General features: G+C 44.5%; 1 protein-coding gene across 1 annotated transcript; it reads right to left on the bottom strand.

Moving 5' to 3' along the window:
• Positions 1-16,768: 16,768 nt before the first annotated feature.
• On the bottom strand, positions 16,769-17,914 carry LOC123134220 (uncharacterized). Its single transcript, XM_044553504.1, has 2 exons — positions 17,551-17,914; positions 16,769-17,451 (listed from the first exon to the last, which is right to left on the bottom strand). The coding sequence occupies exons 1-2, from the start codon at positions 17,786-17,788 to the stop codon at positions 17,093-17,095; spliced, it is 597 nt and encodes a 198-aa protein (XP_044409439.1). The 5' UTR covers positions 17,789-17,914; the 3' UTR covers positions 16,769-17,092.
• Positions 17,915-23,412: the final 5,498 nt, after the last annotated feature.

Raw genomic sequence — 23,412 nt, 5'->3', positions numbered from 1 at the left:
TTTTTTTCCCTTGTACACGGCAGTTGTTGCCAACCGTAGGTTATACGGTGAGGTTCAACCCAGACCCTTTCCTGCAGGAGAAACCATAAATTGTTGACCGCCATGAGATATCGATAGTTGTTTAGTTTTGGCGCCAGATCCGTCAGCTAAAGAAGACCCAGTTTCAGAATAACCTTACCAAGATGAAAGGACAGAAGAATTGAGGAAAAGGTTATGCCACTACCGGAAGAGCTCAGAGAAGGAATTTTCTCGAGGATTTGACAAGACCGACACTGTCAAGAATAAGGATGGAATATATGAGTATTGATGGAGCTGTAACGATGTTTCTAAGGGTGGTAGCACCCCAGACCCCTTGGATGATTGATGGATTTGAGGAGACCCCAAACCCTAACCTATTTCTTTCTAGCCTCTCCGAATCTCGAGGACGAGATTCATTTTAAGGGTGGTAGTTTGTAACATCCCAAAATTCTAAATTTTGGAATGTTATAAACAAATAGATAGATTTGATTGATTGCTTGATTGTTTGACTGAAAGTGAGTGAATTCGAAACTTTTTGAAAGTTAAATGAGAGGGAATAAAAGGACTTTCCTAAACTTTCATATTTGCTTTCTGATCTCCATGAATTCAAATGCTTTTCAAACACAAAAACCCTAGAGAGAAGATGACATGACTTCTTCCATTTAAAAATGAAAAGGGTGTTTGAAAAATAATTGAATTTCATTTGGAAATATTCCAATTCTGAAACTTTATGCGACTCAATGATTTTCACGAGAGAAGATAAAAGGACTTCTTCAAATTATATGAAATATGAGTTGGGAGTTTCAAAGAATTAAATTCAAAGCCCCCTATGAATTTATTTTCAATTTGGAATAGATCATCATGCATATCTTATTTTCTTGCATTTTGGTCGACCCTAGAAATTTCACGCAACTCAAGGACCTTCGGAGAGAGTTGGAGATTTCGTTATTTTCTTATTTGAGAGTTTTCTCAAATTGAAAAGAGGATCATTTGATTCATTTATTTCATCTTCAATTATTTTTCCGTTATCAAAAATATAAGAGAGGGAATAATATGACTTTCCCAAATTTAGGAAAATGAAGATTTAATAAATAGATCAAATTTTGTTTGCCGGAGTTTTATTCGCATTTTATTTGGATAGGGAAAAAATGCGTGTTTTCAAAAATTGCTTTTTAGGTCCCGAGTAAAGTTCATTTTGTTCAGCTCATTTTTAGGAGTCGGAGAAAATTTACTTTATTAATTTTGAAGTTCGTTTAGATTTTCTTTTATTTATTTTTCTGCGCGCGAGACCGTTTAAAAAAAAAATCTGCAGCGCCTTGGGCCAAAGGCCCAAGCCACTAGCCGCCGGCCGGCCAAGAGGCCATAGCGCGCGTGCACCAGGGAGCCGCCGCTTCCTTCTTTTGCCTAGTCCTAGTAGGACTCTTGTCCTATGTTCGTTTATTCCGTATCTATTTCTAGATCTTTTCCTTTTGTTTCCTAATCCTAGTCTATTTCTTGTCCCCTACCCCAAGCAAAACCCTCCCCTCCCCAATATAAATACCCAAGCACCCCCCCCCCTCTAAACACATCAAACCAACACCTCTCCTCTCCTCTCCGCCGCCCCACGCCGCGCCACCGCACCACCCAAGCCGCGCCTCACCCGCGCCGCCGCCCTTGTGCATCGCCGCCGCGCCCAACGCCGCCCAACCCCGCGCCCTAGTGCCGCCACCGCCGCCATGCGTCACCGCGCCGCCGCCGCCCTGCGTCAACGCCGCCGTCGCCGCCGTTCGCCGGAGGTACCGCGCCGCGTCTCTTCTTTCCCTCGGTTCGGTTTTTCTTATAAACCGTTCCGATTCTTTTCTTCTCTTCTAATTCGTTTTCTAGATCGGTTTTCGTTCGTCTTTCGGACCGTTCGTTTCAACGAACGTGATCACCGATTATCCCCGGTTAACGACGCCCGTTCGTTTAACCGTTCTTCATTTTCTTTCTCGTCAGATTTATTCTGCGATCGCGATCTCAGATCCGATCTTCGTTCTAGTTTATCTTCTCGCTCGTTTATCGGAATCAGGTGATTCAAGCGCCTGGAGTTTCGTCTCAAAACCGCCGTTCCATCTAATCAACTTGAACAAGCTTTTGCTACAGTAAAATTTGACCTAGTTTCAACTTGCTAGAACCGAGTTGTTTTCTTCCGCCGCTTGTTTTCCATCGTTTGTTCGGTTCGTTCTTTCTTTTGCCACCAGGGTTCTTAAGTTGAACTTTCTGGTTCGTTCTCTCATTCGAGTTTTACTTGTGCATTAGTTGAGTACTTATTGTGTGGTTACTATTGTTTTGCTTACGATAGATTGACCGGAGTGTGACGATTAGATCTATCACGAGTTTTGAGTGCGAACCATCTTCATCAACTTTGCAGGCAAGTAACACTTGATCATATCTTTCCTACTACCCAGTTTTATTGCATTAGATCAAACCCTCAAACACTTGCATTGTTAGGATCTAATTAAATTGTGGGATGGGAAGTAGATGAGGTAGTACCTATTACCTGTTACTTATGAAACCTTGGGAGTTACTTCTACGTTTGCTTATTATGCTATGCTATGCTAGTAGACGTGGATTGGGTGAGTGAATATCCATGACAGATGTGAGATTGTTAATTAATGGCTTATCTAAGGTGGCAACCTAAACACACATCTGGGTGGATTGAGGCACCTGATGTCTATCAGGACTTGCCTGTTTTTTTTTGGACCGCCACCCAGGCTCAAAGGGATCATAAGATATTTCAAACTGGAAACTTCCGTGTGCAGCCACATGCTACTATGGGCTCTAGCATAGTTGACTAAGTTGTGCGAACTCTTACGGGGTGGACTAGCAGATGTAGGGGATGTAGGTGTACCGGTCTACCCCACATGTAAGGTGCTAGTGCTTCTGAAAGACTATGTCTCGGTCATCCGTTTCTCAAACACCATGCAGTGCGAGAAAACAAACGGAGGCGATCGAGTCATGTGGGGAAAAGTGCGCAAACCTCTGCAGAGTAACAAACTAATCATGATTAGCCGTGTCCCCGGTTATGGACATTTTGAGTATCTAGTTCTTGGATTATCCTGTTGATCTCAACACATTACTTATTATAATTTGTTTGGGTTTAATGAGTACTTTTAATTGGGATTGAGGATGCTGTCAACCATTCTCAATGTTTAACAACCACCATGATAGTTAAATAAATTTATTCCTTTGAAGTAGGGAAAAATTGGCTTTTCGCAAAAACTGTAACCATAGAGCTTTCCACCAGCCATATATGCATGTAGTATAGCCTATTCTTTCATTACTCTCTATGTGTTACATTGCCAGCATATTCCATGTGCTGACCCGTTTTCGGGCTGCAACTTTTCATGTTGCAGACTTTTCAGACGACGAGTAAGTGGTACGTTAGGGTTACGATTTCCTATACTCAACTTCGCCGTTGGTGTTGATGGGAATCCACAACCTTGTTGCTTCCGCTATATTTTGGATTGAGGTAATAGTTTTTACGTTACTTTATACATGTGATTTACCTCTGTTATAAATCCTTCGAGTACTGTGTGTGTCAGCATACCGATCCAGGGATGACACGAAAGCACAGAGACTTGATCCATTCGGGTCGGGTCGCTACAGTTCAGATCTGAAATCATGGCACTCGGGCCCTAGTGACAAGCATTAAGCATAGCAAAGTCATAGCAACATCAATCTCAGAACATAATGGATACTAGGGATCAAACCCTAACAAAACTAACTCGATTACATGATAAATCTCATCCAACCCATCACGTCCAGCAAGCCTACGATGCAATTACTCACGCACGGCGGTGAGCATCATGAAATTGGTGATGAAGAATGGTTGATGATGACGACGGCGATGAATCCCCCTCTCCGGAGCCCCGAAAGGACTCCAGATCAGCCCTCCCGAGAGAGATTAGGGCTTGGCGGCGGCTCCGTATCGTAAAACGCGATGAAACTTTCTCTCTGATTTTTTTCTCCCCGAAAGCCAATATATGGAGTTGGAGTTGGCGTCGGAGGGCCACCAGGGGGCCCACGAGGTAGGGGGGCGCGCCCAGGGGGGAGGGGCGCGCCCCCCACCCTCGTGAACAGGGTGTGGGCCCCCTGGCCTTCATCTTTGGCGAGGATTTTTTATTATTTGTTCTAAGGTGTTCCGTGGAGTTTCAGGATATTCCGAGAATTTTTATTTTCTGCACAAAAAACAACACCATGGAAGTTCTGCTGAAAACAACGTCAGTCCGGGTTAGTTCCATTCAAATCATACAAGTTAGAGTCCAAACCAAGGGCAAAAGTGTTTGGAAAAGTAGATACGATGGAGACGTATCAACTCCCCCAAGCTTAAACCCTTGCTTGTCCTCAAGCAATTCAGTTGACAAACTGAAAGAGAAAAAGAAAAACTTTTACAAACTCTGTTTGCTCTTGTTGTTGTAAACATGAAAAGCGAGCATTCAAGTTTCAGCAATTATTATGAACTAACCATACTCACAATAACACGTAGGTCTCACTATTACTCATATCAATAGCATAATCAGCTAGCAAGCCATAATAATAAAACTCGGATGAAAACACTTTCTCAAAATAATCATAACATGATATAACAAAATGGTATCTCGCTAGCCCTTTCTGAGACCGCAAAACATAAATGCCGAGCACCTTTAAAGATCAAGGACTGACTAAATATTGTAATTCATGGTAAAAGAGATCCAGTCAAGTCATACCCAATATAAACCAATAATAATGAATGCAAACGACAGTGTGCTCTCCAGCGGGTGCTTTTTAATAAGAAGAGTGATGACTCAACATAAAAGTAAATATATAGGCCCTTCGCAAAGGGAAGCAGGGATTTGTAGAGGTGCCAGAGCTTGGTTTTGAAATAGAGATAAATTATATTTTGAGCGGCATACTTTCATTGTCAATATAACAACTAGGAGACGACGATATCTTCCATGCTAAACAGATTATAGGCGGTTCCCAAACAGAATGGTAAAGTTTATACTCCCCTTCCTCCACAAGTATCAATCCATGGCTTGCTCGAAACAACGAGTGCCTCCAATATTCAACGGGTCCCAAGGGGAGTTTTGTTTGCAGTTATTTTGATTTAGTTTGCACGAAGCATGGGATTGGGCATCCCGGATACCAGCCATTTTCTCATCAATGAGGAGCGGAGTCCACTCCTCTTGAGAATAACCCGCCTAACACGGAAGATAAGGGAAGCTCTAGTTGACATATGAGCTATTCGAGCATGCAAAACAGAATGTTTATTTGAAGGTTTAGAGTTTGGCACATACAAATTTACTTGGAACGGCACGTAAATGCCACATATAGGTAGGTATAGTGGACTTATATGGAATAACTTTGGGGTTTAAGGAGTTTGGATGCACAAGCAGTATTCCCGCTTAGTACAGGTGAAGGCTAGCAAAAGACTGGGAAGCGACCAACTGAGAGAGCGACAACAGTCGTAAACATGCATTAAAATTAATTCACACCGAGTAAAAGCATGAGTAGGACATAATCCACCATGAACATAAATATCATGAAGGCTATGTTGATTGGATTCAACTACATGCGTGAACATGTGCCAAGTCGAGTCACTCAATTCATTTAAAGGAGGATACCATCCCATCATACCACATCATAATCATTCTAATAGCATGTTGGCACGCAAGGTAAACCATTATAACTCATAGCTAATCAAGCATGGCACAAGCAACTATAATCTCTAAATGTCATTGCAAATATGTTTACTTCATAATAGCTGAATCAAGAACGATGAATCATCATATTTACAAAAACAAGAAAGGTCGAGTTCATACCAGCTTTTCTCTTCCCAATAAATCCATCATATATCATCATTATTGCCTTTCACTCGCACGACCGAACGGTGTGTATAATAATAAGAGTGCACGTGCATTGGACTAAGCTGGAATCTTCAAACATTCAACTCAAGAGAGAAGACAAGTAATATGGGCTCTAAGTTAAATAAATAATCATGCATATAAGAGCCACTAAGCATTTCCAATATGGTCTTCTCGACCCCCAAAGAAAGGAAAAGAAATAAAAACTATTTACACGGGAAAGCTCCCAACAAGTAAAAAGAAGAACGGGAAATATTTTTGGGTTTTCTTTTTAATTCTACTACAAGCATGGAAAGTAGACTAACTAATTTTTTTTTCTTAAAGTTTATCAAACACACAAGAAGAAAGCTAGAAAAATAAATTTAAACTAACATGGATATTATAGTGAAAAAGTATGAGCACCGGCATCTAGCAATGAGTGTGTGTGAACATGAATGTAATGTCGGTGGGAAATACGTACTCCCCCAAGCTTAGGCTTTTGGCCTAAGTTGGTCTATTGCCAGGGATGGCCTGGCGGATATCCGTAGGTGAAGCTGGGGTCGTAGTGTGACGCAGCGGCTATCGCCGCCTGAGCTGTAGCGTGGAGTCGAGCAGCCTCCACTCTCCTTTCGTACTCATCTGCCTCCTCTCTGGTAATAATATATCTTCCTCTCGCCTCCCCAAAAATGAACTTGTGAGGTCACGATACTGTGGGCATTTATCAGCTTCAAAGTCCTCAAGATCGGCATTACGCAAATATGCGTAGAATTCTTCTTTAATTCCCACTTGATTCATAAAATTTTCCGATGGCCATTCACAAGGCCTTACAGGAGTGTCTCTTGGTGGTTCCTCGCCATCATCACGTATCGCAAGCCTGGGACCTTGCTTCCTTGAAGGACCACCTTGGAACATCCTCCTAAGCATATTGTTTCCTCTGAAAAATTCCGGAAATTTTTAGTAACTTCAAATAAAAGTGAACCAACTTCAATAAAATTGATAGCAACAACTCCCACAAGTGCCTAGAGCCTATATAAAGCATTGGAACTACTTGGAACCATATAAATTTGACATGCAAGCTCAAGAACATGGTCACCTATGCAGCACAAATTTGCAATGAATAAAGCACTAGAACAAAAACTAATTGGACCAATGGAGGAGTCACATACCAAGGAACAATCTCCCCAAGCAGTTTTGCAAGAGGTGCTTTGAGCAAGGAGATCGAAAAACACAGCAACGGGGGCTGGAACTCGTGCTTGAGTTGGTTTTTCGTGTTTGTGTGAGGCAGAGGAAGAAGATGGGTGCAGGAATAAGTGGAGGAAGGCCACCATGGGCCCACGAGGCAGGGGGGCGCGCCCAGGGGGTACGGCGCGCCCTCCACCCTCGTGGCCAGGTGGCAGCTCCCCCCGTGGTAATTTTTGCACAGTAAATCCTCAAATATTCCCGAAAAAATCATACTAAATTGGCATGGCATTCTGAGGACTTTTATTTTCGGGATACTTTTATATTGCACGGATAAGTCAGGAGACAGACAGAAAAATACTATTTTACTTTATTTCTACTAAATAATAGAAAATATAAAAAGGGTACAGAAGGTTGTGCTTCTAGTTTCATCCATCTCGTGATCATCAAAATGAACCCACTAACAAGGTTGACCAAGTCTTGTTAACAAACTCATTCCGAATAATCACGGAACTGGAGAAATTTCGAATGACACTAAGTTACCTCAACGGGGATATGAAAATCCCCAACAATAAGAATATCATACTTTTTCTTGACAGTAGGGAGAGGAAATTCAAAACCTCCAAATATAATCGATGGAATTTTTCCAATAGAGTTGATACTATAAACTTGAGGTTGTTTCCTCGGAAAATGCACCGTGTGCTCATTACCATTAACATGAAAAGTGACATTGCCTTTGTTGCAATCAATAACAGCCCCTGCAGTATTAAGGAAAGGTCTTCCAAGAATAATAGACATACTATCATCCTCGGGAATATCAAGAATAACAAAGTCCGTTAAAATAGTAACGTTCGCAACTACAACAGGCACATCCTCACAAATACCGACAGGTATAGTAGTTGATTTATCAGCCATTTGCAAAGATATTTCAGTAGGTGTCAACTTATTCAAGTCAAGTCTACGATATAAAGAGAGAGGCATAACACTAACACCGGCTCCAAGATCACATAAAGCAGTTTTAACATAATTTCTCTTAATGGAGCATGGTATAGTAGGTACTCCTGGATCTCCAAGTTTCTTTGGTATTCCACCCTTAAAAGTATAATTAGCAAGCATGGTGGAAATTTCAGCTTCAGGTATCTTTCTTTTATTAGTGATAATATCCTTCATATACTTAGCATAAGGATTTGTTTTGAGCACATCCGTTAATCGCATACGCAAAAAGATGGGTCTAATCATTTCAGCAAAGCGCTCAAAATCCTCATCATCCTTTTTCTTGGGTGGTTTCGGAGGAAAAGGCATGGGTTTCTGAACCCATGGTTCTCTTTCTTTACCATGTTTCCTAGCAACGAAGTCTCTTTTATCATAACGTTGATTCTTTGATTGTGGGTTATCAAGATCAACAGCAGGTTCAACTTCTACATCATTATCATTACTAGGTTGAGCATCAACATGAACATTATCATTAACATTTTTACTGGGTTCATGTTCATTACCAGATTGTGTTTCAGCATCAGACATAGAGATATCATTTGGATTATCAGGTGGTTCAGCAATAGGTTCACTAGAAGTTTGCACAGTCCTATCATTTTTCTTTTTCTTCCTCTTAGAAGAACTAGGTACATCAATATTGTTTCTCTGAGAATCTTGCTCGATTCTCTTAGGGTGGCCTTTAGGATACAAAGGTTCCTGAGTCATTCTACCAGTTCTAGTAGCCACTCTAACAGCATAATCATTTTTCTTACTATTCATTTCATCAAGCACTTCTTTCTGAGCTTTAAGTACTTGTTCTACTTGAGTGGTAACCATAGAAGCATGTTTGCTAACAAGTTTAAGTTCACCTCTAATATCAGCCATATAATCACTCAAGCGTTTATTCATAAAGGAATTCTGTTTTAATTGTCTACCAAAATAATCATTGAAGTCATCTTGTTTAAACATAAAGTCATCAAACTCATCCAAGCACTGACTAGCAATTTTAGTAGGAGGAACTTCAGCTTTATCATATCTATAGAGAGAATTTACCTTTACTACCTGTGTCGGGATATCGGGAGGTTCTTCAGTAAATAAGTAATTGAGATCATATACTTCTTCAACAGGCGGTAAATTAAGACCATTAATTCTTCAATAGGAGGTAAATTCTTAACATCTTCAGCTTTAATACCTTTTTCTTTCATAGATTTCTTTGCCTCTTGCATATCTTCGGGACTAAGAAATAGAACACCTCTCTTCCTCGGAGTTGGTTTAGGAATAGGCTCAGTAATTGGCTCAGGAGCTGGCTCAGGAGTTGGCTCAGGAGTTGGCTCAGGAGGTGCCCAATTATTTTCATTTGCCAACATATTATTCAATAAAAGTTCAGCGTCATCCGGTGTTCTTTCCCTGAAAAGAGAACCAGCACAACTATCCATGTAATGTCTGGAAGTATCGGTTAGTCCATTATAAAAGATATCAAATATTTCAGGTTTCTTAAGAGGATGATCAGGCAAAGCATTAAGTAACTTGAGAAGCCTCCCCCAAGCTTGTGGGAGACTCTCTTCTTCAATTTGCACAAAATTGTATATTTCCCTCAAAGCAGCTTGTTTCTTATGAGCAGGGAAATATTTAGTAGAGAAGTAATAAATCATATCCTGGGGACTTTGCACACAAACAGGATCAAGAGAATTAAACCATTTCTTAGCATCACCCTTTAATGAGAACGGAAATATTTTAAGTAAATAAAGGTGGCGCGATCTCGGATTATTAGTAAACAGGGCAGCTATATCATCTAACTTACGAAGATGTGCCACAACAGTTTCAGATTCATAGCCATAAAAAGGATCAGATTCGACCAAAGTAATTATATCTGGATCGACAGAAAAATCATAATAATCCTGATCAGGAACACAGATAGGTGAAGTAGCAAAAGCAGGGTCGGGTCTCATCCTACCTCTAAAAGATTCTTTACTCCACTTAATTAGCAACCTCTTACGTTCAAAACTATCCTGGCAAGCAACAACAGCTTCAAAAGATTCAGCATTAAAAAGATAACCTTCGGGAATAGAAGGCATAGGTTCCTCATCACTCACATCATCGTGTTTAGGTTCAATAATTTCTCTTTCTCTAGACCTAGCAATTTTCTCATCAAGATATTCACCAAGTGGCATAGTAGTATCAAGCATAGAAGTAGTTTCATCATAAGTATCATGCATAGCAGAAGTGGCATCATCAATAACATGTGACATATCAGAATCAATAGCAGTAGTAGGTTTAGCTGTCGCAAACTTACTCATAACAGAAGGAGAATCTAGTGCAAGGCTAGATGGCAATCCCTTACCTCCCCTCGTAGTTGAGGGAAAAATAGTAGTTCGATCATCTTTCAAGTTCTTCATAGTGTCCAGCAGATATAAATCCCAAGTGACTCAAAGAATAGAGCTATGCTCCCCGGCAACGGCGCCAGAAAAAGGTCTTGATAACCCACAAGTATAGGGGATCACAACAGTTTTCGAGGGTAGAGTATTCAACCCAAATTTATTGATTCGACACAAGGGGAGCCAAAGAATATTCTCAAGTATTAGCAGCTGAGTTGTCAATTCAACCACACCTGGAAACTTAGTATCTGCAGCAAAGTGTTTAGTAGCAAAGTAATATGATAGTGGTGGTAACGGTAACAAAGTAAAGACAGCAAAAGTAATGTTTTGGTATTTTTGTAGTGATTGTAACAGTAGCAACGGAAAAGTACATAAGCGAGAACCAGTATATGGAAAACTCATAGGCACCGGATTAGCGATGGATAATTATGCCGGATGTGGTTCATCATGTAGCAGTCATAACATAGGGTGACACAGAACTAGCTCCAGTTCATCAATGTAATGTAGGCATGTATTTCGTATATAGTCATACGTGCTTATGGAAAAGAACTTGCATGACATCTTTTGTCCTACCCTCCCGTGGCAGCGGGGTCCTAATGGAAACTAAGGGATATTAAGGCCTCCTTTTAATAGAGAACCGGAACAAAGCATTAGCACATAGTGAATACATGAACTCCTCAAACTATGGTCATCACCGGGAGTGGTCCCGATTATTGTCACTTCGGGGTTGCCGGATCATAACACATAGTAGGTGACTATAGACTTGCAAGATAGGATCAAGAACACACATATATTCATGAAAACATAATAAGTTCAGATCTGAAATCATGGCACTCGGGCCCTAGTGACAAGCATTAAGCATAGCAAAGTCATAGCAACATCAATCTCAGAACATAATGGATACTAGGGATCAAACCCTAACAAAACTAACTCGATTACATGATAAATCTCATCCAACCCATCACCGTCCAGGAAGCCTATGATGCAATTACTCACGCACGGCGGTGAGCATCATGAAATTGGTGATGGAGGATGGTTGATGATGACGACGGCGACGAATCCCCCTCTCCGGAGCCCCGAACGGACTCCAGATCAGCCCTCCCGAGAAAGATTAGGGCTTGGTGGCAGCTCTGTATCGTAAAACGTGATGATTTCTTCTTTCTGGTTTTTTTCTCCCTGAAAGCCAATATATGGAGTTGGAGTTGGCGTCGGAGGGCCACCAGGGGGCCCACGAGGTAGGGGGCGCGCCCAGGGGGGCGCGCCCCCACCCTCGTGAGCAGGGTGTGGGCCCCCTGGCCTTCATCTTTTGCGAGGATTTTTCTTTATTTTTTCTAAGGTGTTCCATGGAGTTTCAGGACATTCCAAGAATTTTTATTTTCTGCACAAAAACAACACCATGGCAGTTCTGCTGAAAACAACGTCAGTCCGGGTTAGTTCCATTCAAATCATACAAGTTAGAGTCCAAAACAAGGGCAAAAGTGTTTGGAAAAGTAGATACGACGGAGACGTATCACGCCCCACCATTGCAAGAAGCACACCCACCATGACAAATTCTTAGAGGGTATTCTGCGCGGCTCCAATGGCGCTCCGAGCGGCTGCCGATGATGAGCAGCAGTTCACTATGCATGCCATGGTGGACACCCACGGAAGGTTCATGGAGCTCTCGATGGTGTACACCAACAACCCGGTCTGGGTGGAGCACTCCATCCACATCATGGAGTTGTTGCTTGCCGAGGAGAAGTACAAGGTGGTCGGGTTTGACCTCGAGTACACCCGCGCTCATGCCGGGTCTCATCCCGAGGTCGTCGTCGCCCATATGTGCATGCGCAACCACGTCCTTGTCTACCACTACTGCCTGGTCACAAGGCCTTGCGAGCATTTCGCCAGGTTTGTCAACAGCCCCCACTACGTGTTCGCTATGGTGGACATCACCAACGATGTAAAGGTGCTCAAGAATTCGGGCATCACCTGCCAGAATCTTGTCGACATCCAGGGCCAATACAAGATCTGGGGCAGCAAGGAGCACGAGAAAGACTCACTGGTTCACCTCGCCGAGGGCATCATCAACCCCTACTACAGAGACATGAAGGATTCCTGCAACAAGGACAAGCGTGCATGGCACTCGGCCTAGATGGAGAAACTCAACAAAGCTCACGTCGTGTACGTGGCCAAGGAGGTGTACATGAGCTACAACATGTACAAACGGATCTTTGACATGAGGAAGTGCCTCCTTGACGTGGCCAAAATGGCCAGGGGTCCAGCTAGAAGCAGAGCAATGGCAAGCGTCGTCGCAACAAGAATTAGATGATTAGATCTTCGTTTCTCCTAGTTTAGTATGCATTGCTTACTTTTGTGTGTGGAAATGTTATGTGTGTAGTCACTTGTATAATTGTATGCTTAATTTGGTCAATGCTGTCTTTTTAAGTATATATGTTGATGCTCTATAGACAAAGCAAATCACATCGCACACAGACTAAACAATGGAACCCGTCGGTGATGATTTCATCAATCACTGACAATTGTATACCAGCAATCGTTTGCTCACAACACACACAGCTTGTTAACAGGAATCGTCTATGTTGTTGTCGGTCTTCCTACAAATTTCCGATTACAGACTTGTTTGCCGCGTATCACACACATCTTGTTAAGTTGAACCTTTTCTTTTCTCTTGGCTCAATGTAAACAGTTCATCCGAGTGAACTATATGCCGTATATCGCACACACCTTCATCTGGCTGCCCGTTCTTGTTGTTCTGCCTCATCACAAATAGTTCATCCGAGTGAACCATATGTTTTATATCGCACATGCCTTCATCTGGCAGTCCGTTTCTTTTGTTCCTCCTCATCGCAAACAGTTAATTGAACTGAACCGTATGCCCTGCATCGCACACACAACCAAAATTTGAACCGTGTTTGATGCATCCGTCATCGCAAACGTTTTGTACCTTTTTGACGGGTTTTTTACACCACCGTTTGCGATTATTGCATCACACACAGTATCGCCGAAGGGTCTCTAATCGTAGTGTCGTGTTAGCAGCATCCTGCAGTAGTGAAGGCATCGGATGACAATCGCACCGTTTGGTCGACAATGTGGAGGTGCCTGCTCCACCTAAGGTACGGGTCTATGGTTGACGGATAATGACTAACTCTTTTGCAACTATGGAAAATAAGCATAAGAGAACTCTGGAACATTCTAATGTGTGTGTCATGTGTGGCATCGAGCGTGAGGGTACCTTCAACGCCGTGTGCAAGTGCCCTATGGCGTGCGCTCTTTGGGATGCCATGAAGGAGTCATGGCTCCTATCGGACCTATGGATGGTGTCCAACACCGGCGAAGAATGGCATCTACATCTCCTGAATAACAATACCGAATTGCAGCGGTTAGTCATTCTGATGACCTTTTGGCGAGCTTGGCACTGCCGAAACGAAGTTATACATCACAAACCGGTGCCCCAATCAAGAGTTCGAGGAGATTTCTGAACTGTTACATCGAGTCCCTGTTATGCATCAAGCAGCAACTGCAAGGTGACATGGTGAAAGGGAAGATGGTGGTTAAGAATGCACCACAAGTGGTGAGGGATCATAGGCTCAGTCCAGAGTATTCCTGAATCTCCATGGGTATAACCACCATCTGGCTGGATGAAACTGAACGTTGATGGTTCACATATCCCTGGCGAGTGCTGCTATAGGTGGTCGCCGGATCTGGGAAGGCAAATCTGGGGCTTTGAAGGTGGTTTGTCCGATGCACAAGATGTCGGATGGATTCTTGTGAGATAAGATCCGGGTTAAAACCATGTCTATGGCCGGTGGTCGGAGCTGGTGATGGTGACACCCTTGGCAGTTTCCTTCTTGGAGGCATCATCGTGGTGAAGTTCCCGCCTTCTTCCGCTACCTCCGAGGAAATCCTTGATCAGTCGATCAGATGATGGTGGTACTCAGGTGTCGTTCCCCCATTGGGAGCGTCATTCTTGGAGGTGCGCATTGGCTCGAGGGACCAGCGGGCAGTTTTAGCGGTGGAGCGGCGTTTCATGTCACGCATCGATGATGTGGAGTCTCGACAGCGTGGTGCAGTAGGGTCTCGGCGACAGATGTGTGATGATGGACGCGAGTAGGGAGGTGGCGTTATCGGGCGCCATGGTGGCGTCGACGGCAGGCCTGACAAGGTCGATGCGTCGGTACTTGCTTTGAAGATGGATCAACAAAAGACGGCGGCGGCAGCCTCTAAGAGTGCGCCAGACTAGTGTGGGCCCCAGATCCGGCTTGGCAGGGGCCTCCGGCTTTAGATGTTTGGATTTGGTGCGAGGTCTGTTTGATATTCGGCTCGGACATTCACCCTCCTTCATCAACAGGATAGAAGTAGCGACAAATGTTGCCAAGATGATGGCTTCAGACTTACTAATGTATTACTTCTTAAGGTCTTTGTGAATAATTAAAAAAATGATTGCATGCATCGCCTAGATGCATAGACCGGGGGTCATCATCCTTTTTTCCAAAAAATCCCTGGCGAGTGTATTGGAGGGGCGGGCATGGTCTTGAGGGATGACACACGAGCCATCATATTCTCGTCATGCCGGTTTCTTCGATCATGCCGCACACCAATGGAGGCGGAAATAGCAGCATATCTCGAGGGTGCGTCCATGGCTCTACAACGTACGGAGAAGCCCATCATTGTTGAACTAGATTGTAAAGAAGGAGTTGAAGCTTTGACGGATAGCTGAGTTCACAGGTCTTCATTGGTCGGGCTGATCGAGGAGACAAAGAGCCTCTTGCATGGGGTACGGCGGCATATATTTGCCCACGTCCGATGTAGTACCAAGATGGCCGCACAATGCATGGCTCAAAGAGGGCGTAGTACCCAGCGTACGATGGTTTGGCTGCAATCTGGGCCTGATGATATATGTTCTATGTGTGAAAACGAGTGTACAAACATTACCTAATTAATGAATGCTCGTTTCACCTGCAAAAAGGAAGAAGAATGAAACTCTTTCTTCTTCTGTCAGCCTCGCCCGAGCTTCTGGCCCTCGGGATTTTTAAAGGAGAAGTATTTATCGACCCCACCAAAAATGTATCAAATGGGGGGGGGGGCAAATTTGTTGCTTTGACCCTTTTTGGAAAGTTTCTCACCCTGATTTGTAAAAGAATCGGGATCTGACCCTTTTCCTACTTCCCGAATCGATGACGGCAGGATATAACTGCCTATTGCCACGGTCTTTGACGGTAGGCTGTGCAACATGCAAACGTGTGGCACCGGTCATGCGTACCACAAGTGCTTATTTATACTCGAGTGGGGCCTGGTATCTTCAAATCTTCATGCATGCAGGGGCGGGCCTAGTAGCAGACCAGCAGTGGTACTCCTGTGTGTGTGTGGGGGGGGGGGGGGGGGGTACAATTCCTAGCACAGATATGTGTGCATGATACTCGAGTAGCATTGCTTCTTGACTGGTTTTCGTCGGCTGCTGTAGATTATAAATTTAGTTCTCAAAACACACAGTCACACACATCAGTGGTCCACTACACATGCACCCCAAATTTGGTACTACCTCCGTCCCGGTGTATAAGTCATTCGCGTAGTTCTAGGTCGATAATTTAACTATCTAAATATGTATTATATGTGACAAAAAATATATATTTAGAAACTACATCCGCGTGGAAATCTAGTGATATACGTTTCATAACATATAACACATATTTAATTCCTCAAATCGATGACCTAGAACTGCGCGAATGACTTATACACCCGGACGGAGGGAGTAGGACGGATTGGCACCACTCGCCATAACCGCATGCATGCTGCAATCAATTCATCCATCAATCTGTTGCACCATGCTACACATGAGCAAGACTAGATAGTGTCCCAGCGTCGGATGTGATTATGGGTGGTTACTGCAAGGACTTTGACGATAGGGTTGCACAATCTATCGCCGGGGACCCTGAGGGGTATTTTGCACGTTAAACAAGTGTGACGGTGCAGTTACGTCCTACGGTTATGGGTCATGGTGGTAGACAATTGTGGATGGAGACCAGGATCAAATCTTGCTTAACTTTTCTAAAAGGGTCAAAACAATAAATTTGGTCCCAAATGGGCTTTGCCATTTACGTGAAGGGCGCTAGCGTAGTGTGTCACTCCATCCACATATCAGGCGGCCGGAAGGAACACTCTAGATTCGGAATGGAACAAAACTAGCCGGACAAGACATGAATGAAGTCAGAAAGAGACGAGACAGGCTGGCTGCGCAATCCGCCTAACGAACCTTATCGCCCTTGCGTCTGCCCTTCTGGTTTCCGGGACTTATCCACACTTTTGATCACGAAAAAAGTGAAAAGGAAAGGAAAGAACGACTCCTGCACATACTTCTCTTTTTTGGACAGACTCTGAATCTTATTTAAAATAAGCCAAGCTAATAAGTCTGTTACTACAGTAGTATGTACTCCCTCCGTTTTAAAATATTTGTCTTTCTAGAGATTTCAACAAGTGACTACATACAGAGCAAAATAAGTGAATCTACACTCTAAAATATGTCTACATACATTCATATGTTGTTTTCATTTGAAATGCCTAGAAAGACAAATATTTGGGAACGGAGGGAGTATATGTTATGAAACATGCAAAGCAGGGCTTACAAATCTGTGACAGCGGCACAGCGCCCCATGGACGATCTCACGACTGCCAAGCTAATACACCAGCACGCGGCTGCTAATCCCGCTGTTATTGCAACCGACTGCCGTTGTGGAGGAGCAGGAGCTGGTGTGGGCGCCGGTGGCCCGAATGCACACGAGCCGGAGGGGGGCGAGCCGTGTGGTGCTGGTGGCGGACGTACGCCGGTGTTGGCCTGGACGACGGGGTGGACGGCGAGAGAGGCGGCGTTTTGGACCTTGGGAACAGGAACGCCCTTATCTTGAGCGGCTGGAGCCGGTCCCTGCTAGCGGCGTCGTACTCCTCCAGCAGGTGGCCGAGGTCGTCGTTGGTCGTGACGGAGACGAGCGCGTCCAGGTCCTCCGTCGGCAGCTGGCACCGCAGGCTCATCGCCTCGCATCCGCACATGTCCATCAGCTTCCGTTGCAGCTCTGGATGATCGATCGACAGTTAAACAACTGAACTGGCTCGAGCGCCGGACACGATCAATGGACATTAGGAGGAGTCATTGGTATGGTATAGGCATGTACCGTAAAATTGGAGGGAGCGGTCGACGGAGAGGACGCGGTTGTTGCCGCCGACGTAACGGAGGGCGGCGTCGGGGTGGCGTGGAAGGATCATACCCCCGTAGCTGCACAGGAACTTGACGCTGCCCTCTGCCGCCCCGGGGGAACCCGGTTTCACCACGCAGACCACGTCGTCGTCATCCAAGGAGCCGAGCGACGACGTGCATGAGCAGGACGACGACCACGAGGATGCGCCCGCCATGCCTTCTTTCCGACGGTGGACGACGCTGAAGCTGCAAGATCAGTGTTTGAGAAAGCAAGAAGCTGTGTGTGTGTTTCTGTGTGTTTTGGAGCGGTGGCTCCAGCATCCACCTATACCGTAGCCCCAAGAGGGAAGAATATATGTGCACCCACCCCTGTGGTGTCACCGGTGCATCCAACTTCCGTAGCACATTCTAAAATATTTGAAAATTTCAACAAAAAATATCAAACATCATTTTAAATCAAATTTGAAATATAGCTTAGGGTACAAAAATTCGACACTGAATAATACGTAACATAAGTTGGGCTCTAAATTTGATCCATTATCTCTATTGATAATAAATTTCGCATATAGGTATCTCAAGCTATGTTTCGATTTTTGATTTGAAATTTTCTGACAACATTGGTTCATGTTGTGTCAACAAAGTTAGGATTTGAGAAACAGCAACTACTATTGTTGTTGTTGTTGTTGTTGTTGTTGTTATTTTGCGAAGAAGCAATTGTTGTTATTGATGAGAGGTCCTAACACCCCACAAAAAAATGAGAGGTCCCAATCAGCCAATCCCATACGCGGCTCACATGTGTTGAATAGTTTTTTTCGTGAGCACGCGCCAAATAGTTTTTTTTAGCAAACTCACAAAACTTTTTATTGAACCGTCACACAGTTTACGGTTTTTTTAAGCAAGGCAAAAGACCTGCCATTTTCATTGAATAAGAAGAAGGTTTTAGAGTCGAGGCCAGCGGCCGAGTTACAATCCTCACTCTCGCGGCATTACATTACACAAATATTTTGCCCCGGCACGGCACCACTATGAGGCTTCCTCTTTGATTCGAGCAACAAGCACACCCACTAAAATTGCGTTGTTACGGAACACACGTGCATTTCGCTCTTTCCATATTTCCCAAGAAATCAGTAGCATAATGGAAGTCAGCGCCCTTCGTGGTCGTGAGGTCCCAGAAGCATTGGCGCGCCACCACTCCTTGACCGAAGTCAAACCACCCCAGTTCGCTGGGTGCACATCTTGTAAACCGAGCCAAGATTTAATCATTCCCCACACACAGATGGTGTAGCGGCATTGAAAAAGAAGGTGTGCCGCCGATTCCGGAGTTTGCTTGCAAAGAGGACAAAGATTACAATTTGGCCAACCCCTTTGCTGAAGCCTGACAACCGTCCAAACTCTGTTGTTGATGACCAACCAAGCAAAAAAAATGCATTTGGGAGGAGCCCAGTTCTGCCACACTAATAGAGGCATGTCCGTGTCCACTAGCCCAAGGAATTGTGTATTATAAGCCGACGCCGCTGAATATTGGCCATCATTAGTGAGCTTCCACGTAATTGAATCGGTCTCCTCCAGGTTGAGATTGACCAGCGATAGCTTTCCCCAAAGGTTGACGAACTCGGATATGTGGCTGACAGTGAGGTCTCACCAATATCCACCTTAGAAACCGAGAAGTTATTGTGCAAGGCCTTCTTCATAGAGCAGTTCTTTCTTGTAGAAAGTTCAAAGATCTTGGGCGCGATATCCTTGGGTCTCATACCATCCAACCAGGAAGAATCCCAAAATGATGCTCGACGACCGTCTCCAACAACAACCTTTGTGGCAGAGGCGAAAATATATTTGTCCTTTTGTACACAAGGGTTTCCCAAGTTGGCCAAGGTTTGGCCGGATCTGTCCAAGCAGCCCACAGCCAACGAATTTGAAGGGCCGCTGCAAATTTTTCCAGATTTAGAATGCCCAACCCACCATGCACTTTTGATTTGCACACCTGGTCCCAATTTATCTTGCATTTTCCACCTGTGACCTTGTCACAACCTGCCCAAAGATAGGCACGCCTAAGGGAGTCGATCTTCTTCATAACCTCAGCAGGGAGGTCTAGCGTCGTCAAGTAGTAAATGGCAATTGCCGTGATGACCGACTTGACCAACACAGCCCGTCCCGGCTGCGCAACATGCTTGCCCATCCAAGGCGTAAGTTGAGCAACAATCTTATCTTCGAGAGGCTGAAAATGGATTGTTTTGAGCCTCTTGGTTGACAATGGCAGCCCAAGATATTTCATTGGGAAGGAGGTGCGGTTGGCAGGGAAGGAGCTGAGTATATCATCAAGATCCAAGGAGTCACATCGAATGGGGGCAACAAGACTTTTAGAGAAGTTCGTTGTTAGCCCCGTCACTTCCCCAAATTGTGCAAGCGTATCCGCAAAAAACTTGACCTCGGTTTTGATGGGCGCAAGGAAAACCACCGCGTCATCCGTGTAGAGGGAGGCTCTGATAGGCATGGCATTGCCACCAAGAGGGTACAGCTTTCCTTGAGCAGTGGCTTTCTTGAGAATGTGATGTATTTGGTCGATGGCCAGCACAAAAAGGAGTGGGGTTAAAGGATCTCCTTGCCTCAGACCCTTCCCAAGCTTGATAGGAGTGCCAGGAACCCCATTGAGAAGAAATCACGATGAAGCCAAGGAGAGGAGAGTTGAGATCCATCCTCAAAAGCGAAGAGGAAAACCAAGGTGCTGAAGAAGGTCAAGAAGATAGTCCCAACGAATAGAGTTGAAGGCTTTCTTGATATCTAGCTTGAAGAGCAGTGTCGGGGTTTTCTTGCGGTGAAAATGTCTCGCAAGATTGCGCACATACATGAAATTATCATGGATATATCTCTGTTTGATGAACGCACTCTGGGCCTGGGAGACCAAGTCGTTCATGTGGGGGGCTAACCGGTTGGACATCACTTTTGCAATAATCTTCGCAATAGCATTAATAAGACTAATGGGGCGAAAGTCAGCAATATCCTCGGCACCGTCTTTCTTGGGGATGAGGGCAACATCCGCAGAATTTAGCCAGTGGAAATGGGCGGCATGTAGGTCAGAGAAACGATGAATAGCCGACATGAGATCTCCCTTTATTGTGCTCCAGCATGCTTTAAAAAAAGCACGAGTGAAGCCATCCGGTCCTGGAGCTTTATCATTTGGCATAGCAAAAACGGCAGCCTTCACCTCCTCTTCCGTGATAGCCTCATCCAACTCCTGGAGGTCACAGTTGGGGGCCGGAATGATTCCCCAATTGATGCCAATGCTGCGCGAAGGGACCTTCTTAGCAATGCTTTCAAAATGATGGTGTATGACCTGCTCCTTCAAATTGTGTTCCATAATCCAACCATTGTTATGCTTGAGACGATGGATAAAATTCTTCCTCCTTCGGTGGTTAACACGAAGGTGAAACTAGCGGGTGTTAGCATCGCCGTCCTTCAAATTGGTGATTCTTGAGTTTTGCCTCTTTCTGGACTTCTCAAGCACAGCCCATGTGATAATCTTCCTCTTGAGCCGTTTCCGAAGATCAATTTCCTGTTGGGATAACTCTCTTTGTTCCTAGGCCATATTGAGATGGAGAATAACCTCAAGGGCCATGTGTAGCTGGACCTTAGATTTGGCGAAGAGTGTTTTGCTCCAGGAACGTAATCGTCGACTAGTAGATTTTAGCTTGTAAAAAAGTCTCTGGTAGGGATCTTGGTGACTCAAATCTTCGTTCCAAGCGTCGTTGACCGTCTTTTGGAAGCTTGGCATCCTAGTCCAATGGTTCTCAAACCTAAAGGACCTGGGTTTCTTGGGGCCATCCGCGCAAGCGAGCAACAATGGACAATGATCTGAGAGCGAGGAGGACACGGCATGAAGTATGTGGTTGGCGAATTCAATGTCCTAATCCTCATTGCAAAAAAAACTGTCAAGTTTGCTAAGTGTCGGATTGTTTCTCTCGTTACTCCAAGTAAACTTCCGGTTCTGGAGGGGGGTCTCCTTGAGCTCGCAGGAGGTAAGAGTGTTGCGGAAGCAAACTAATCTGCTACAATCAACATTAGAGCGGTTTTTATCTCTGGCCCGGTAAATCTGGTTGAAGTCCCCATTAACCAGCCATTTTGTCCCTGGCAACGGTTTCTGGGAGGATAGCTCGAGAAAAAAGGCGCCTTTGTGAATGATTCTAGTTAGCCCATATACAGTGGTAAGCTTGAAGTTATTGCTCTCCGTAGAATTCTTGACAACAACATCTTTGGAAGGAAAATATGATCCAATCTGGACATTGGACATGTTCACCACGTTATCATCCCATAGGAGTAATATGCCTCCTTTTGTTCCATCAGCAGGTTTGTAGGCGAAATTCTTCAATCGATAACCACCAAGGTATGTAGCAATGAAACTGTCAATGACTTGAAGCTTTGTTTCCTGTAGGCAAACAAGATGGCAGGAGGATGTAGCAATTGTTTCATGGACAGTGGCTCTATGGTCTGGCACTACTGGAAACAGGAGATTTGCCATCAGCCAGCTCTTTGCCGTCAGCTGGCTGACGGCAAAGAGGTCGCTTGCCGGCACTCGTTCGGCCGAACATTTTGCCGTCCGCCATCCATGCCTTTGCCGTCCGCCATGGCAGACGGCAAAGAAGCTGATTCCAGTAGTGTGGGCAGTTCAAGCCACACATGTTCCAACACAGCATTGAGATGTTTTGCTCTAACATTGGTTCACCAAGGGTACACCAGCAGAGTTACAAAGGGGCAACATGGATTGAAACAAGCATAGTGATACATCTCCAACGTATCTATAATTTTTGATTGCTCCATGCTACTTTATCTACTGTTTTGGACTATAATGGGCTTTATTTTCCACTTTTATATTATTTTTGGGACTAACCTATTAACCGGAGGCCCAGCCCAGAATTGTTGTTTTTTGCCTATTTCAGTGTTTCGAAGAAACGGAATATCAAACGGAGTCCAAACAGAATGAAACCTTCGGGGACGTGATTTTCCCACCGAACGTGATCCAGGAGGCTTGGACCCTGCTCCAAGGAACAAAAGAGGCGGTCACGAGGGTGCCCCCCCTAGGGCACGCCCCCTGCCTCGTGGCCCCCCTGTTGCTCCACTGACGTACTCCTTCCTCCTATATATACCTACGTATCCCCAAACGATCAGAACAGGAGCCAAAAACCTAATTCCACCGCCGCAACCTTCTGTATCCACGAGATCCCATCTTGGGGCCTATTCCGGAGCTCCGCCGGAGGAGGCATCAACCACGGAGGGCTTCTACATCAACACCATAGCCCCTCCGATGAAGTGTGAGTAGTTTACTTCAGACCTTCGGGTCCATAGCTAGTATCTAGATGGCTTCTTCTCTCTTTTTGGATCTCAATACAATGTTCTCCCCCTCTCTCATGGAGATCTATTCGATGTAATCTTCTTTTTGCGGTGTGTTTGTTGAGACCGATGAATTGTGGGTTTATGATCCAGCTTATCTATGAATAATATTTGAATCTTCTCTGAATTCTTTTATGTATGATTGAGTTATCTTTGCAAGTCTCTTCGAATTATCTGTTTGGTTTGGCTAACTAGATTGGTAGTTCTTGCAATGGGAGAAGTGCTTAGCTTTGGGTTCAATCTTGCGGTGTCCTTTCCCAGTGACAGAAGGGGCAGCAAGGCACGTATTGTATTGTTGCCATCGAGGATAACAAGATGGGTTTTTTATCATATTGCATGAATTTATCCCTCTACATCATGTCATCTTGCTTAAGGCGTTACTCTGTTTTTAACTTAATACTCTAGATGCATGCTGGATAGCGGTCGATGAGTGGAGTAATAGTAGTAGATGCAGAAT

Source organism: Triticum aestivum, chromosome 6B, assembly GCF_018294505.1.
Source record: "Triticum aestivum cultivar Chinese Spring chromosome 6B, IWGSC CS RefSeq v2.1, whole genome shotgun sequence".
In the NCBI taxonomy this organism is placed as follows: Eukaryota; Viridiplantae; Streptophyta; class Magnoliopsida; order Poales; family Poaceae; genus Triticum; species Triticum aestivum.
The sequence above is the reverse complement of the archived record's forward strand: the minus strand, read 5'-3'. Positions and strand labels throughout refer to the sequence as shown.